The sequence below is a fragment of the Strigops habroptila genome, unplaced genomic scaffold (genome assembly GCF_004027225.2).
Source record: "Strigops habroptila isolate Jane unplaced genomic scaffold, bStrHab1.2.pri NW_022045635.1_ctg1, whole genome shotgun sequence".
NCBI lineage: Eukaryota > Metazoa > Chordata > Aves > Psittaciformes > Psittacidae > Strigops > Strigops habroptila.
In genome coordinates, this window is record NW_022651111.1 from 13,500 (window position 1) to 28,834 (window position 15,335).

Consider the following 15,335-nt stretch of genomic DNA (forward strand, 5'->3'; position numbering starts at 1 on the left):
CTTTATTTTTGTATTTTTCCCATTTTCCCCCTGAATTTTAGCTTTTATTTTAACCATTGGGCCCGTTTTCACCCCAAATTTAAGGCTAAACCCTGAATTTTTACTGAAAATGGTATTTTGGGGTGAGAAACGCCCATTTTGGGGTCAAAAATGCCCGTTTTGGGTTCAGAAAACGCCCCTTTTTTGTATATAAGCCTCCTTAGCCACAGGACCGGAAGTGCGTCCCTACGGACGCCGCCATGCTGCCGTACAACCCGCAACCAATCAGCTCTCAGCATCCCCAGCTCCACCTCCCCCTGAGGGCGCCGCCATCTTGCCCCGGGGCCACGTGACCGCCCGCAACCAATCAGGACCAAGTATAGCAAAACCTTTATTATTGACGTATAAAACAGGGGGGCGGGGCCTGGGCCCCCCCAAACCTGCCCCATGACCCACCCATAACCCCCCAAATCCCATCTGACTCCCCCCAAACCTGCCCCATGACCCCCCCCAAAGATACAGCCCTGAATGGGGACCCGAAAAAGGGAACCCCAAAAAGGGGGGACCCAAAGCTACAGCTCTGGGGTGCAGGGCCAATAATGGGGGACAATGGGGAGTATTTGGGGTTCAGGTTGGGTTTGGGGTGCAGATATTGGGGTTTAGGTGGGTTTTGGGGTACAGAGCCCAATGTAATGAGGGTTTTGGGGTGCAGGGCCAATATTGGGGTTAATGGAGGGTATTTGGGGGTACACGTTAGTTTTGGGGCGCAGATATTGGGGTTTAGGTGGGTTTTGGGGTGTAGAGCCCAATATAATGAGGGGTTTGGGGTGCTGGGGTGCAGGTATTGGGGTGCAGGGCCAATATTGGGGTGCAATGGGAGATGTTTGGGGGTACAGGTTAGTTTTGAGGTGCAAATATTAGGGTTCAGATGGATTTTGGGGTGTCGAGCCAAATGTAATGGGGGTTTTGGGGTGCTGGGGTGCAGGTTTTGGGGTGCAGAGCCAATATTGGGGTGCAATGGGGTGAATTTGGGGGTTCAGGATGGGTTTGGGGTGCAGATGTTGGGGACCCAGGGGGGCATATCCCGCTCGCCTCCAAACTGCACCGCGCCGCGCAGCGATTGGCCGCGCCCTGGCGAACGCTCCAATCAGCGGGCACTATGCGGCGGAGCTGAACCAATCAGCTGCGAGAAAGTGGGGTAGGGGCGGGACTTAGCGCCGCTGCCTCCGGGGGTTAACAGTTGGGTAGGGGGGCGGTGGGCGGGGCTTGGGGGCGATGGGCGGGGCCTGCACTTATGGGGGCGTGGTCTGAGAGGAGGGGGCGTGGGACGGTGTTGCATGGAGGGGGCGTGGCTTGGCTGGCGGGAGGCGTGGCTTGGTTGTGTGAATGGGGGCGTGGCCTGTCGGGGGGGCGTCGCTTGCGCGATGGGAGTGAATTGGGGGCGTGGCTTGTGCGGTGGGAGTGAATTGGGGGCGTGGCTTGTGCGATGGGAGTGAATTGGAGGCGTGGCTTGGCCGACGGGGGCGTGGCCAAGGGGGCCCGGCGGGGCAGCACCGTGGGGGGGGCACCGGGAGTTGGGGGGGGGGGACGACACGACACCATTTTCTCCCCCCCCTTCCTCCCCCCCCCGCCCCAGTGTCCGGTGCCCCGGGGGGGCCCTGGAGGGGGGGGTCCCCGGTTCCGCCGTCCCTCCGTGCCCCCCCCCATTCCCCCCCCCCACTCCCCGTTTCGCCCCCCCCCGCTGCCGCCGCCGCTGCTGCGTCACGGCCCCGCGCTGCTGCCGCCGGTTCGGCCCCGCTCGGCCCCGCTGCTGCCGGTAAGGGGGGGGCCGGGACACGGGGCCCCCCCCCGACTGCGTGAGCACCCCCCGGAACGGGACACCCCCCCCTCCCAAAACGGGTCCTCCCCTCCCCCCCCCCCACCCTCCAACGGGACCCCCCCCCATCAGTGCCCCCCCCACACTCGGACCCCGCCAAAGCGGGACACCCCCCCCCAGTAACACGGGGACCCCCCCTCAAAGGGACACCCCCAAACTGGGACCGCCCCATCGGGACCCACCTTTCGATTGGGACCCCCCCCAAACCGGGACCCCCCCACTCTGTGCTCCCCCCATTCCACGCCCCCAAACCGGGAACCCCCAAAGTGGGACACCCCCAAACTGGACTCCCCCCATTCCAGACCCCCCCAAACCAGGGCCCCCCCACACTGGGCTCCCCCCATTCCAACCCCCCAAACCGGGACCTCCCCAAAGTGGGGGCCCCCCAAAGTGGGGCCCCCCCACAATCGGACCCCCCATTCCAACCCCTCCCAAACCAGGACCCCCTAATGGGGCACCCCCAAACTGGGACTCCCCCAAACCAGAACCCCCCCCCCACTGGGCTCCCCCCATTCCAACCCCCCCAAACCAGGACCCCCCCAAACCAGGGTCCCCCCGTTCCAACCCCTCCAACCCCACTCCTATGGGGGTGCCCCCCCCATACCCCTTTCCATTGGGGGGGGATGGAGGCCAGATTTTGGGGTCCCCCCCTCCACCCCCCTTTAACCCCTCCTTACTCCCCCGTAGCCATGGCAACCGAACCGGGGCCCCCCCAACCGCGCCCCCCCCGCTGCCCCCCCCGTTTTTGGGAGGGTCAGGACGTCCTGGCTCGCTGGACCGACGGCCTCCTCTACCTGGGCACCATCAAAAAGGTGGGTGAACCCCCCCCAAAACACCCCCAAACACTCCAACCCCCCCAAATAACCTCCCAAAATGACCCCCCCCCCCACGTTTTGGGGTCCCCCCAGGTCGATCCCGGCCGCCGGGGCTGCCTGGTCCAATTCGAGGACAATTCCCAATTCCTTGTCTTATGGAAGGACATCAGCCCAGGTACCCCCCCCCCCCTTATTAACCCCCCCCTTTCCTTCATGAATTAACCCTTTCCTCATTAATTAACCCTTAATTAATCAATTAAACCCCTCATTAATCAACACCCCCCCCCCCTTTTAGCCGCTGTCCCAGGCGAGGATCAATCCTGTTGCGTCTGCTCCAGCCGAGCCCTGAACCCCCAAAACCTCTTGGTTCGCTGCTCCAAATGCGGCCATGGTTTGTGCCCCCCCCCAAAAAACCCTCTTAAACCCCCCCCAAAAACCCTCTTAAACCCCCCAAAAACCCTCTTAACCCCCCCTAAAAGCTCTTAAACCCCCTTTAAAAGCTCTTAAACCCCCCCTAAAAGCTCTTAACCCCCCCCAAATCTCAGCCTACCACCAGCAATGCCACCACCCGGCCGCGCTCCCGGGGGGGCCCTGGATGTGCCGTCGCTGTGTCTTCGCCGTGGCCACCAAAGTAAGGCTGGATTTGGGGGGGGGGGGTCCAACGGGAAAAGACCATTATTATGGGGGGGGGGGACACGGACACCCCAATTTCTCCTCTTTCCAGAGAGGGGGGGCCCTCAAGAAGGGTCCCCATGCCAAAGCGATGCTCAGCATGAAGGTGGTGCTGCCCTATCAGTTGAAGGCGTTGGAATGGGACCCCCCCCACCTCGCCAATCGCCAGCAGTGTTATTGCTATTGTGGGGGGCCCGGAGAGTGAGTAGAACACCCCCCCCCATTGGATTTTGGGGTCCCCCCCACCCCTAAAACCCCTTTTATCCCCCCTACATCAAGGTGGAACCTGAAGATGCTCCAGTGCCGAGGATGCTCCCAATGGTTCCATGAAGCTTGTACCCAATGTCTGAGCAAACCTCTGCTCTACGGCGACCGGTGGGTTTGGGGGGGCCCTATTTTTGGGGGGACCCCCCCTTTAGAGCTTCCCTTTACATTTTGGGGGGGGAGTCCCCCACTAAAATGAATGGGGTTCAATGCAGGTTCTATGTCTTCGAGTGCTGCGTCTGCACCGGGGGGGCTGAGAGTGTCCGGAGGCTGCCGCTGCGGTGGTGAGGGGGGGGGAAAGGGGGGACCCCCCCCCCAAATGGGGACCCCCCCCCCCCCAAACAGCATCTATGGGGCATCCCATAAGTAGTACTGGTGGGGGGGGGGGGGGGGCTCAAATCTAGCACCCCAAAACAGCATCTACGGGGGGAACCTTGCATCTATCAGCACCTATGGGGTGGGGGGACCCCAAACCAGCACCCATAGGGCACCCCCAATCTGGCACCTATGGGCAGCCCAAAACCAAGCTCTCCCCCCTCCCACCCCCCCCTTATATTTGGGGTCCCCGTCCCCTTATTTCTTAGGGGGTTCCCCCTATTTTTGGCGTTCCCCCTATTTTAGCCTTACCCCCATATATTGGGGTACCCCCGTTTCCCACCCCCCTATATATGGGGTCCCCCTCCCTCTATCCCTTACATATTCCTTGGGGCAATTCCCTCCCTATTGTAACCATCCCCCCTTATTTTTAGTGGGTCCCCCTCTATTTCTCAGGGTACCCCCATATTTTGGGGTCCCCCTCCCTCTATCCCCCACTAGTTCTTGGGGCAATTCCCCCCTATTTTAGCCATTCCTTCTCTATTTTAGCTATTCCCTTCCCCATTTTAGCCAGTCCCCCCCCTATTTTTGGGGGTCCCCTCCCCATTTTCGGGGTCCCCCCCCCATTTTCGGGGTCCCCCCCAGGGTGGACGTCGCCCATCTCCTCCTCTACCACCTGAGTGTGTGCTGCAAGAAGAAGTACTTCGACCTGGAGCGGGAGATCCTGCCCTTCGCCAATGCCAATTGGGATGCGCTGCTGCTGGGCCAGGTTTGGGGGACCCCCCCCCTGTACCCCAATACCCGAAGGGGGGGTGATTTAGGGGGGATCCCCCCCCCTTCACACCCTGTTTTCATCCCCACAGCTGGCGGAGACCCCCAAAGGGGAGCGCTATGGGCTGCTGCTGGGGGCGCTCAGCGCCCATAAGGACAGGTAGGGGGACCCCAATAGTGAGTGACCCCCCCCCCGCACCCCAATAGTGAGTGAACCCACCCAAGGAACCCCAAACTCTCTTTAGACCCCCCTTTAGACCCCCGAAAGCCCCTTTAGACCCCCCAAAACTCCCTTTAAACCCCCCAAAGCCCCTTTAGACCCCCCAAACCCCTCTTAGACCCCACAAAACCCCTTCAGACCCCCCCAAACCCCTCTTAGACCCCCCAAACCCACTTTAGACCCCCCAAACCCCCTTTAGACCCCCCAAAACCCCCTTTAAACCCCCCAAAGCCCCTTTAGACCCCCCCAAAATCCCTTTAAACCCCCCAAAGCCCCTTTAGACCCCCCAAAACCCCCTTTAAACCCCCCAAAGCCCCTTTAAACCCCCCAAAATCCCTTTAGACCCCCCAAAACTCCCCTTAGACCCCCCAAAACTCCCTTTAAACCCCCCAAAACTCCCCTTAGACCCCCCAAACCCCCTTTAAACCCCCCAAAGCCCCTTTAAACCCCCCAAAGCCTCTTTAGACCCCCCAAAAATCGTTTTAGACCCCCCAAAACTCCCCTTAGACCCCCCAAACCCCCCTTTAAACCCCCCAAACCCCCCTTTAAACCCCCCAAAGCCCCTTTAGACCCCCCAAAAATCGTTTTAGACCCCCCAAAACTCTCCTTAGACCCCCCAAACCCCCCTTTAAACCCCCCAAAGCCCCTTTAGACCCCCCCAAACCCCTCTTAGACCCCCCAAAACTCCCCTTAGACCCCCCAAAACCCCTTCAGACCCCCCAAACGCCCTTTACACCCCCCAAACCCCCCTTTAAACCCCCCAAAGCCTTTTTAGACCCCCCAAACCTCCCCTTAGACCCCCCAAACCCCCCTTTACACCCCCCAAAACCCCCTTTAGACCCCCCAAAACCCCCTTTAAACCCCCCGAACCCCCCTTTAAACCCCCCAAAATCCCTTTAGACTCCCCCAAACCCCCCTTTAAACCGCCCGAACCCCCTTTACACCCCCCAAAACCCCCTTTAGACCCCCCAAAACTCCCTTTAAACCCCCAAAACCCCCTTTAGACCCCCCAAACCCCCCTTTAGACCCCCCAAAATCCCTTTAGACTCCCCCAAACCCCCCTTTAAACCCCCCAAAGCCCCTTTAGACCCCCCAAAGCCCCTTTAGACCCCCCAAAATCCCTTTAGACCCCCCAAAACTCCCCTTAGACCCCCCCAACCCCCTTTAGACCCCCCCAAACCCCATTTAGACCCCCCAAACCCCCTTTAGACCCCCCAAAACCCCCCTTTAGACCCCCCCAAACCCCTTTGCCCCCCCCCAGGTTCATCTCGGGTCGGGAGATCAAGAAGCGCAAAGGCCTCTTTGGGCTCCACAACCGGGACCCCCCCCCCGGTGCCCCCCACTTCTATGGGGGGGTCCCCACCAGATCCCAGCACCCCCCCCTCCCTCCCCGACACCAGGTGAGCATCAATGGGGGGGGTTTGGTGTATTTTAGGGGGTGCCCCCCCATTTTACACCGCCCCCCCATTGAATTGAATGGGGGGGCCCCCCCAAACTGAGCACCATAAGGAGGGTCTCTTACAGCCCCCCCCCAGCACAGCATAAAGGGGGGTCCCGCCGGAGACCCCCCCCGCGCCGGACCCAGGTGAGACCCACCCCCAACCAGCACCCCCAGGTTATAGGGGGGGTCCCCCCATATTAAAGCCCCCCCAAACCCCCACCCCAGGGACCCCCCGGTGGCTCCTACAACTTCAGAAGGACCGAGGCGCGGTGCCCCCCCAGGTTTGGGGTGCGGGGGGGGGATTGGGGGGGTCTAGGGGGAGTTTTAGGGGGTCTAAAGGGGTTTTTGGGGGGTCTAAAGGGCTTTTGGGGGGGTCTAAAGGGAGCTTGGGGGGGTCTAAGGGGCTTTGGGGGGGTCTAAAAGGGGTTTTGGGGGCTTTAAGAGGGGTTTTGGGGGGTCTAAAGGGGGCTTGGGGGGGTCTAAAAGGGGTTTTGGGGGGTTTAAGTGGGGGTTTGGGGGGTCTAAAGGGCGTTTGGGGGGTCTAAAGGGGGCTTGGGGGGGTCTAAGGGGCTTTTGGGGGGTCTAAAAGGGGTTTTGGGGGCTTTAAGAGGGGTTTTGGGGGGTCTAAAGGGCATTTGGGGGGTCTAAAGGGGGCTTGGGGGGGTCTAAGGGGGTTTTGGGGGGTCTAAAAGAGGTTTGGGGGGTCAAATGGGGGTTTGGGGGGGTCTAAAGGGGGTTTAGGGGGATCTAAAGGGGGTTTTAGGGGAGTCTAAAGCGGATTTGGGGGGTTTAAGGGGGTTGGGGGTCTAAAGGGGGCTTGGGGGTGTCTAAGATGGGTTTTGGGGGGGTCTAAAGCGAGTTTTGGGGTGTCTAAAGGCAGCTTGGGGGGTCTAAGGGAGGTTTTGGGGGCTCTAAGTGGGGATTAGGGGGGTCTAAAGGGGGTTTGGGGGGTCTAAGGGGGGTTTCGGGGGTTGTGTTATGGGGGGGTCAGTTGTCGCCCCCCCCCCCCCCCCCCGTTGTAACGCGCCCCACAGCGCCCCCATCCGGATGTTCGCCTCCTTCCACCCATCGGCCAACACGGCCCCAAGCCTCAGGTGGGCAAAGTGGGAGCAATGGGGCCATACTGGGGGCAATGGGGCCATACTGGGGGCAATGGGGCCATACTGGGGGCAATGGGGCTATACTGGGGGCAATGGGGCCATACTGGGATGAATGGGGGTCCATCTTGGGAGCAATGGGGCCACACTGGGAGTAATGGGGCCATACTGGGATGAATGGGGTCCATATTGCTAGCAATGGGGGCCATACTGGGAATGCTGGGGGTCCATATTGGGAGCAATGGGGCCATACTGGGAGCAATGGGGCCACACTAGGATGAGTGGGGTCCATATTGGGAGCAATGGGGCCACACTGGGAGTAATGGGGCCATACTGGGATGAATGGGGTCCATATTGGGAGCAATGGGGCCATACTGGGAACAATGGGGCCATATTGGGATGAATGGGGGTCCATACTGAGATGAATGGGGGTCCATATTGGGAGCAATGGGGCCATACTGGGATGAATGGGGGTCCATACTGGGAGCAATGGGGCCATACTGGGATGAACGGAGCCATACTTGGGGGACTGGGGGCTGTACTGGGGGGACTGGGACTCTATAGGACACCCCCCCGGGCTATAGGGGACCCCCCCTGGTCTATATGGCCCCCCCAGGTCCCCTATAGCCCCCCCATAGCCCCCCGTTTCCCCCCCCCCCAGCTCCAGCCCGGACCCCGAAAGCAGCGACAGCCCCGAGCCCCGCCCCCCGCGCCGCAAGCCCCGCCCCTCCTCTCTAAGCCCCGCCCCCTCCCCGAGCCCCGCCCCTTCCCCAAGCCCCGCCCCCTCCGCCCCCCCCACGCGGGTCCTGGCGCGCCGCGTGACCCTCGACGGCACCGTCCAATACCTGGTGGAGTGGGGGGGGGGAGGGATGCTCTAAAGCCCCCTCCCCCCCCAACCCCCAAATTTGGGGGGGGACCCCCACAAAAAATAGGGGGGACCCCCCTTAAAAAACCCGCCCCCCCCCATTTTGAGTGGAAAAAAAAGTTTATTTTTATCATTCTTTAAGATATTTAAAGGGGGGGGGGGGGGGAAAGGCCTGGGACACCCCCCCCCCCACAATAAAAAGCTCCAGGGCACCGCAGCCTCTTGTGGTCTATGGGGACCCCCCCCTTAATTTGGGGGTCCCCCCCTCAATGTGTGACCCAGCCCATTTGGGGACCCCCCATTAGGGGACCCCACCGATACCCCCCCCAATTAGGTGGACCCCCCCATTAGGGGACCCCCCTATTAGGGGACCCCACTAGTTGATACCACCCCAATTAGATGGACCCCACAATTAGGGGACCCCCATCCATTGGGGACCCCCAATTGTGCCCCCTCTCCCCAATTAGGGACTTCAGCCCATTTGGGGACCCCTCATTTGTGGCTCCCCATTTATCCCCCCCATTAGGGGACCCCCCCCCCAATTTGAGGCTCCCCCTATTCATACGTGCCCCCTCCCCAAGTTGGGACCCCCTATTTGCCCCCCCCTATTTGGGGACACCCCCTCCCCCCTGTATTTATCCCCCCAAACTTGGGGTCCCCCCCCATGTCGGGGTCACGGGGGGACACTGTCCTGCACCCATTGCAGGTACGGGGGGTTCCCCTGCGCCACCGGCACGGCCACCACCTCGGCCACCTCATAGGGGTGCGCTGACCTGGGGGGGGGACACACAGAGGTCAAGGTCACCCCAAGGTCTCCCCCTGGGGTCACCTCGGGTCACCCCCCCCCCCCAACCCCCCCCCCGGGTCTCACCGGATGAACTCGGCCAATGCCGGGATGCGGGAGCTGCGGGTCTTGATCATCTGGGGGGGACATTGGGGTCACTTGGGGGGTGACCCCCCCTGAGGACGTGGGGACACCCCAGGGACACCATAGGGATGCCCCAGGGACATTGGGGACACCATGGGGACACCCCAGGGACATTGGATACACCATAGGGAGAACACTAGGGACACCTTGGGGATGTTGGGGACACCCCATGGACACCATAGAGACACATTGTGGACACCCCAGGACATTGGGGACACCATGGGGACACCTTGGGGACATCAGGGACACTATAGGGACACTCCAGGGACACTCCAAGGACATTGGGGACACCCAAGGGACATTGGGGACACCATAGGGAGAACACTAGGGACACCTTGGGGATGTTGGGGACACCCCATGGATACCTTGGGGACATTGGGGACATCAGGGACACTATAGGGACACCGGGGACACCCAAGGGACACCTTGGGGACATTGGGGACACCCCAGGGACACTATAGGGACACCGTGGGGACATCAGGAACACCATAGGGAGAACACTAGGGACACCTTGGGGATGTTGGGGACACCCCATGGATACCTTGGGGACATTGAGGACATCTCGGGGACATTGGAGACACCCCCCCAGGGACACCGGGGACATGGGGGACACCCAAGGGAGACCTTGGGGACCCCAGAGACACTGCAGGGACAATGGGGACACCCAAAGGACACTATAGGGACACCAAAGGGACAGCGCAGGGACATTGGGGACCCTTTGGGGGACACTCACCAGCAGGACCTCGCTGTCCTCCTCCAGCTTCCCCTGCCAGGAGTAACTGCGGGGGGAGACACCGGCTGTGAACCCCCACATCCCATATCCTATATCCCCCATATCCCACACCCCATATCCCTCATATCCCCATGTCCCATATCCCATACCCCATATCCCATATCCTATATCCTATATCCCCCATATCCCACACCCCATATCCCTCATATCCCCATGTCCCATATCCCATACCCCATATCCCATACTCTATATCCCCCATATTCCACACCCCATATCCCTCATATCCCCACATCCTATATCCTATATCCCATATCCCACACCCCATATCCCTCATATCCCCACATCCCATATCCCATATCCCCCATATCCCACACCCCATATCCCTCATATCCCCATGTCCTACATCCCCATGTCCCATGTCCCATATTCCATATCCCATACCCCATATCCCTCATATCCCCATGTCCTACATCCCCATGTCCCATGTCCCATATTCCATATCCCATACCCCATATCCCTCATATCCCCATGCCCCATATCCCATATCCTATATCCCCCATATCCCACACCCCATATCCCTCATATCCCCATATCCCATACCCCATATCCCTCATATCCCCATGCCCCATATCCCATATCCTATATCCCCCATATCCCACACCCCATATCCCTCATATCCCCATATCCCATATCCCATATCCCTCATATCCCCATGCCCCATATCCCCCATATCCCACACCCCATATCCCTCATATCCCCATATCCCATATCCCATATCCCTCATATCCCCATGCCCCATATCCCCCATATCCCACACCCCATATCCCTCATATCCCCATATCCCATACCTCACACCCCATATCCCTCATATCCCCATGGCCCATATCCCATATCCTATATCCCCCATATCCCACACCCCATATCCCTCATATCCCCATGTCCCATATCCCCATATCCCCCATATCCCACACCCCATATCCCTCATATCCCCATGTCCCATATCCCCACACCCCACACCCCATAGAGCACACCCCATATCCATACCCCATACCCCACATCCCGTATCCCCATATCCCACCCCCCACACCCCATATCCCGCCCCCCAGCTCCCGCTGCCCCCCCGCGCTCTCACATGGAGGTGACGTGGGGCAGGATGTTCACACAAGCCGCCAGCTTCTGCTCCACCATGGCCCTGGGGACAGCGTCACCCCCGTCACCCCTTGTGTCACCCCACGTCACCCCCCATAGCCCCCCCATGACCCCCCCGTGACCCCACCTGGCCAGCTCTTTGGCCACCGTCTCATTGGGGCAGGTGACGAACGCGGCCGAGACGCTGTCGGCGACGTAGGGGTCACCGGTGGGGTCACCGGGGTCACGGGGGGTCGAGGCCATGGAGAGCAGCCGCCGGCCCAGCCCCTGCAGGGTCACTGTCACCGCCACCAGCGCCAGCGCCTGTCGCGATATAGGTGCCATGTTGCGATATAGGTGCCACGTGACAATATAGGTGCAGTGTCTGTCGCGATATAGGTGCCATGTCGCGATATAGGTGCCCTGTCTGTCATGATATAGGTGCCATGTCGCAATATAGGTGCCCTGTCACGATATAGGTGCCATGTCACAATAGCACATCTGTTGCAATACAGATGCCATGTTGCAACAGCACCATGCCTGTCGTGATATAGATGCCATGCTGCGATAGCACCACATTATGATAGCCACTGTGTCACCATAGCCACCATATAACCCCTGTATCATGACAGCACCATTTCCCGATACCCACCACGTCATGATAGGAGCCATATCGCGATCCTGCCGTGTCATGATAGCCACCATCTTGCAATAGCCACCATGTCACGATACCCACCAAGCTGCAACAGCCATCATATGGTGCTACCATGTCACGATACCCACCATATCACGATACCGCCGTGTCTCAATACCCACAATGTCGTGATATCTGCATCACGATACCCACCATGTCGCGATATCCACCGTGTCGAGACCCTCAGCCCCACACCAGCACAGCCCTCATACTGCGCCCCCGTCCCTGTCACGATACCCCCCCTCCCTGTCGCGACACCCCCCTCCCTGTCACGATACCCCTCTGTCATGACAGCCCAGCCATGGGGCGGGGAACTCACCCCAAAGGCCAACTTCATGTGGGGAAGAGCCGGTGCCGTCCCGTCCTGTGGGGAGAGCTGGTCAGTGCCCCCCACGGCTGCCCCACAGGCCCCCCAGCCCCACATCGAGCCCTCAGTCCCACAGAGAACCTCCCAGCCCCATATAGAGCCCCCCCCAGCCCCACATCCTGTCCTCCTCAGACCCATGTACTGCCTCCAGCTCTATACAGTGACCCCAGGCCCATATACTGCCCCTGGCCCCACTTCCAGCCCCATATAGTGCCTCCCTGTCCCTTATACAGTACCCCAGTCCCCTATATACAGACTCTGAGCCCCACAGAGTGCCCCTCCCACCCCCTGTACCACCCCCAGCCCCAGATACAGCCCCCCACAGCCCCATATAACCCCCTCCAGCCCCACACAGAGCCCCTCCAGCCCCACATCCAGCCCCATCTGCTGCTTCCAGCCCCATATAGAGCCCCTCCAGCCCCACATACAGCCCCCTGACACCCATATACTGCCTCCAGCCCCACATACAGCCCCATCTACTGCCTCCAGCCACATATACAGCCCCCTGACACCCATATACTGCCTCCAGCCCCACATACAGCCCCATCTACTGCCTCCAGCCCCATATACTGTCTCCAGACTCATATAAAGCCGCTCCCAGCCCCACATACAACCCCCCTCACACCCATCTACTGCCTCCAGCCCCATATACAGCCCCTCCAGCCCCATCTACTGCCTCCAGCCCCATAGAGAACCCCTCCAGCCCCACATCCAGCCCCATCTACTGCCTCCAGCCCCATAGAGAGCCCCTCCAGCCCCACATCCAGCCCCATACACTGCCTCCAGCCCCATAGAGAGCCCCTCCAGCCCCACATCCAGCCCCATACGCTGCCTCCAGCCCCACATCCAGCCCCATCTACTGCCTCCAGCCCCATAGAGAGCCCCTCCAGCCCCACGTCCAGCCCCATACACTGCCTCCAGCCCCATAGAGCCCCTCCAGCCCCACATCCAGCCCCACAGAGCCCCTCCAGCCCCACATGGAGACCCCCACCCCCCCCCCACCTCCTCTCCCCCCTCCCCCGCCCGTACCCGCCGCCGCACGCGCCGCTCGGCGGCCGCCCCCACGTGACCCGGCTGGCCCCGCCCCCTTCCCGCCACCGCCGCGCGCGTCACCGGCAGGCACCGCCCCCCCCGGCGACGTCATCGGAAGGGGGAGGGGCCACGGTGGGGAGGGGGGAGGGGTGAATGGGGACACTGGGGCAGGGCATTGGTGATACTGGTGTCACTGGTGTCACCGGTGCCACTGGTGTCATTGGTGTGTTACTGGTGTCACTGGTGCTACTGGTGTGTCACTGGTGTCACTGGTGTCACTGGTGTCACTGGTGTGTTACTGGTGTCACTGGTGCTACTGGTGTGTCACTGGTGTCACTGGTGTCATTGGTGTCACTGGTGTGTTACTGGTGTCACTGGTGATACTGGTGTCACTGGTGTCACTGGTGTCACTGGTGTGTTACTGGTGCCACTGGTGTCACTGGTGTCACTGGTGTCACTGGTGTGTCACTGGTGTGTTACTGGTGTGTCACTGGTGTGTCACTGGTGTCATTGGTGTCACTGGTGTTAATGGTGTTAATGGTGCCACTGGTGTCATTGGTATGTCACTGATGTTACTGGTGTCACTGGTGTGTTACTAGTACCACTGGTGTGTTACTGGTGCCACTGGTGTGTCACTGGTGTTAATGGTGTTAATGGTGTCACTGGTGTCACTGGTCTCACTGGAGTGTTAATGGTGTCACTGGTGTCACTGGTGTGTTACTGGTGTCACTGGTGTCACTGGTGTTATGGTGTTAATGGTGTCACTGGTGTCACTGGTGTCATTGGTGTTACTGGTGTGTCACTGATGCCACTGGTGTCACTGGTGATACTGGTGTCACTGGTGTCATTGGTGTCACTGGTGTTACTGGTGTCACTGGTGTGTTACTGGTATCACTGGTGCCACTGGTGCCACTGGTGTTAATGGTGTCACTGGTGTCACTGGTGCCACTGGTGTTACTGGTGTCACTGGTCTCACTGGTTTGTTACTGGTCTCACCGGTGTGACTGGTGCCACTAGTGTCACTGGTGTCACTGGTGTCACTGGTGTCACTGGTGCGTTACTGGTATCACTGGTGTGTTACTGGTGTGTCACTGGTGCCACTGGTGTGTCACTGGTGTGTCACTGGTGTCACTGGTGTCATTGGTGCCACTGCGGCCCCCTAAAGCCCCCCCTCCCCTCCCCCTCCTCTAATCCCCTCCCCCCTCCCTAAGCCCCGCCCCCTCCCCCTCCTCCCACGTGCCCCCCTCCTCCATAGCCCCTCCCCCCTCCTCCTCCCACGCCCCCTCCCCCCCCTTTTCCCAAGCCCCTCCCCCCCGTGGCCCCTCCCCCCCCGCGGCCCCTCCCCCCTCTCGGCCCCTCCCCCTCCCTCGGCCCCTCCCCCCGCCCCCCCGCGCCGCCCGCGCCGGGGGAAGCAGCCGCTGGAACCACCATGTCCTATGTCCCCTTCCGAGGTACCGGCACCGGCACCGGGGGGCACCGGGCACGGGGAGGGGGGGGGCGGACCCGGCCCCACAACCGGCACCTCCGGGGGGGGCCGCCATCCGCACCGGGGGATGCTGGGACCCGGGATAACGGGAGACCGGGGGATGCTGGGACCCGGGATAACGGGATAACGGGACCGGGGGATGCTGGGACCCGGGATAACGGGACCGGGGGATGCTGGGGACGGAGGATGCTGGTACCCAGGGATACCAGTACCGGGATGGGGTTTGCGGGGGGGGGGGGGACGTCGGGACCGGGGGCACCGGGCCCGTGGGAGGATGCTGGGACCCAGCAATATTGGTACCCGGTGACACCGGTACCGGGTGATACCGGTGCTGGGGGAGGCTGGGACCCGGTGATACCGCTACTGGGGGATGCTGGGACCGAGGGATGCTGGTACCGAGGGGGAGGGATGTCGGTACCGGGGGATGTTGGTACCCGATGGGGCCGGTTCCGTGGAGACTGGGCCCGTGGGAGGATGCTGGTACCCGGTGATACCGGTACTGGGGGATGCTGGGACCGGGAAGGGGGTTAGGGACCGGGGGATACCAGTACCGGAGGATGCTGGTACCCAGCAGGGCCGGTACCGGGGGGGCCAGGCCCGTGGGAGGATGCTGTTAGCGGGGGGATGCTGTTACCGGGGAGATGCTGGTACC

General features: G+C 61.0%; 4 protein-coding genes across 14 annotated transcripts in view; 2 read left to right on the forward strand and 2 right to left on the reverse strand.

The window, feature by feature from the left end:
- The window catches only part of DAXX (death domain associated protein), a 33,354-nt gene that overhangs the window by 12,513 nt on the left and 5,506 nt on the right, over positions 1-15,335 (reverse strand). The gene's annotated exons all lie outside the window — the stretch shown is intronic.
- On the forward strand, positions 1,731-8,527 carry PHF1 (PHD finger protein 1). The gene is made up of 16 exons (XM_030475374.1): positions 1,731-1,795; positions 2,543-2,667; positions 2,764-2,845; positions 2,966-3,061; positions 3,216-3,301; positions 3,395-3,543; positions 3,622-3,717; positions 3,822-3,890; positions 4,567-4,690; positions 4,785-4,852; positions 6,174-6,312; positions 6,396-6,497; positions 6,579-6,634; positions 7,388-7,447; positions 8,112-8,168; positions 8,226-8,527. Exons 2-16 carry the CDS (start codon positions 2,545-2,547, stop codon positions 8,326-8,328), a joined length of 1,410 nt encoding a protein of 469 aa, XP_030331234.1. The 5' UTR covers positions 1,731-1,795; positions 2,543-2,544; the 3' UTR covers positions 8,329-8,527.
- On the reverse strand, positions 8,454-13,247 carry CUTA (cutA divalent cation tolerance homolog). The gene is made up of 7 exons (XM_030475353.1): positions 13,195-13,247; positions 12,118-12,162; positions 11,253-11,428; positions 11,109-11,168; positions 9,977-10,022; positions 9,187-9,236; positions 8,454-9,088 (listed from the first exon to the last, which is right to left on the reverse strand). Exons 2-7 carry the CDS (start codon positions 12,133-12,135, stop codon positions 8,989-8,991), a joined length of 450 nt encoding a protein of 149 aa, XP_030331213.1. The 5' UTR covers positions 12,136-12,162; positions 13,195-13,247; the 3' UTR covers positions 8,454-8,988.
- SYNGAP1 (synaptic Ras GTPase activating protein 1) overlaps positions 14,564-15,335 on the forward strand; it is a 33,731-nt gene continuing 32,959 nt past the window's right edge. For 8 of the 11 annotated variants that reach the window (XM_032919732.1, XM_032919733.1, XM_032919735.1 and 5 more), the window contains exon 1: positions 14,591-14,648. In XM_032919732.1, coding sequence (XP_032775623.1) covers positions 14,627-14,648 — 22 coding nt within the window. In that variant the 5' untranslated portion in view covers positions 14,591-14,626. Of the gene's footprint in view, positions 14,649-15,335 lie in introns of all 11 variants that reach the window. The other 3 variants (XM_032919734.1, XM_030475347.2, XM_030475348.2) reach the window with 1 other exon arrangement.

Bases quoted from the DNA above. Each gene is read 5' to 3' on its own strand.
- PHF1 (XM_030475374.1), top strand. From the start codon at position 2,545: ATGGCAACCGAACCGGGGCCCCCCCAACCGCGCCCCCCCCGCTGCCCC. The intron at 6,635-7,387 runs GTTTGGGGTGCG...CGCGCCCCACAG, and splicing joins GAGGCGCGGTGCCCCCCCAG to CGCCCCCATCCGGATGTTCG. The intron at 7,448-8,111 runs GTGGGCAAAGTG...CCCCCCCCCCAG, and splicing joins AACACGGCCCCAAGCCTCAG to CTCCAGCCCGGACCCCGAAA.
- CUTA (XM_030475353.1), bottom strand. The intron at 10,023-11,108 runs GTGAGAGCGCGG...CTCCCCCCGCAG, and splicing joins CTGCCCCACGTCACCTCCAT to TTACTCCTGGCAGGGGAAGC. The intron at 9,089-9,186 runs GTGAGACCCGGG...TCCCCCCCCCAG, and splicing joins GCATTGGCCGAGTTCATCCG to GTCAGCGCACCCCTATGAGG.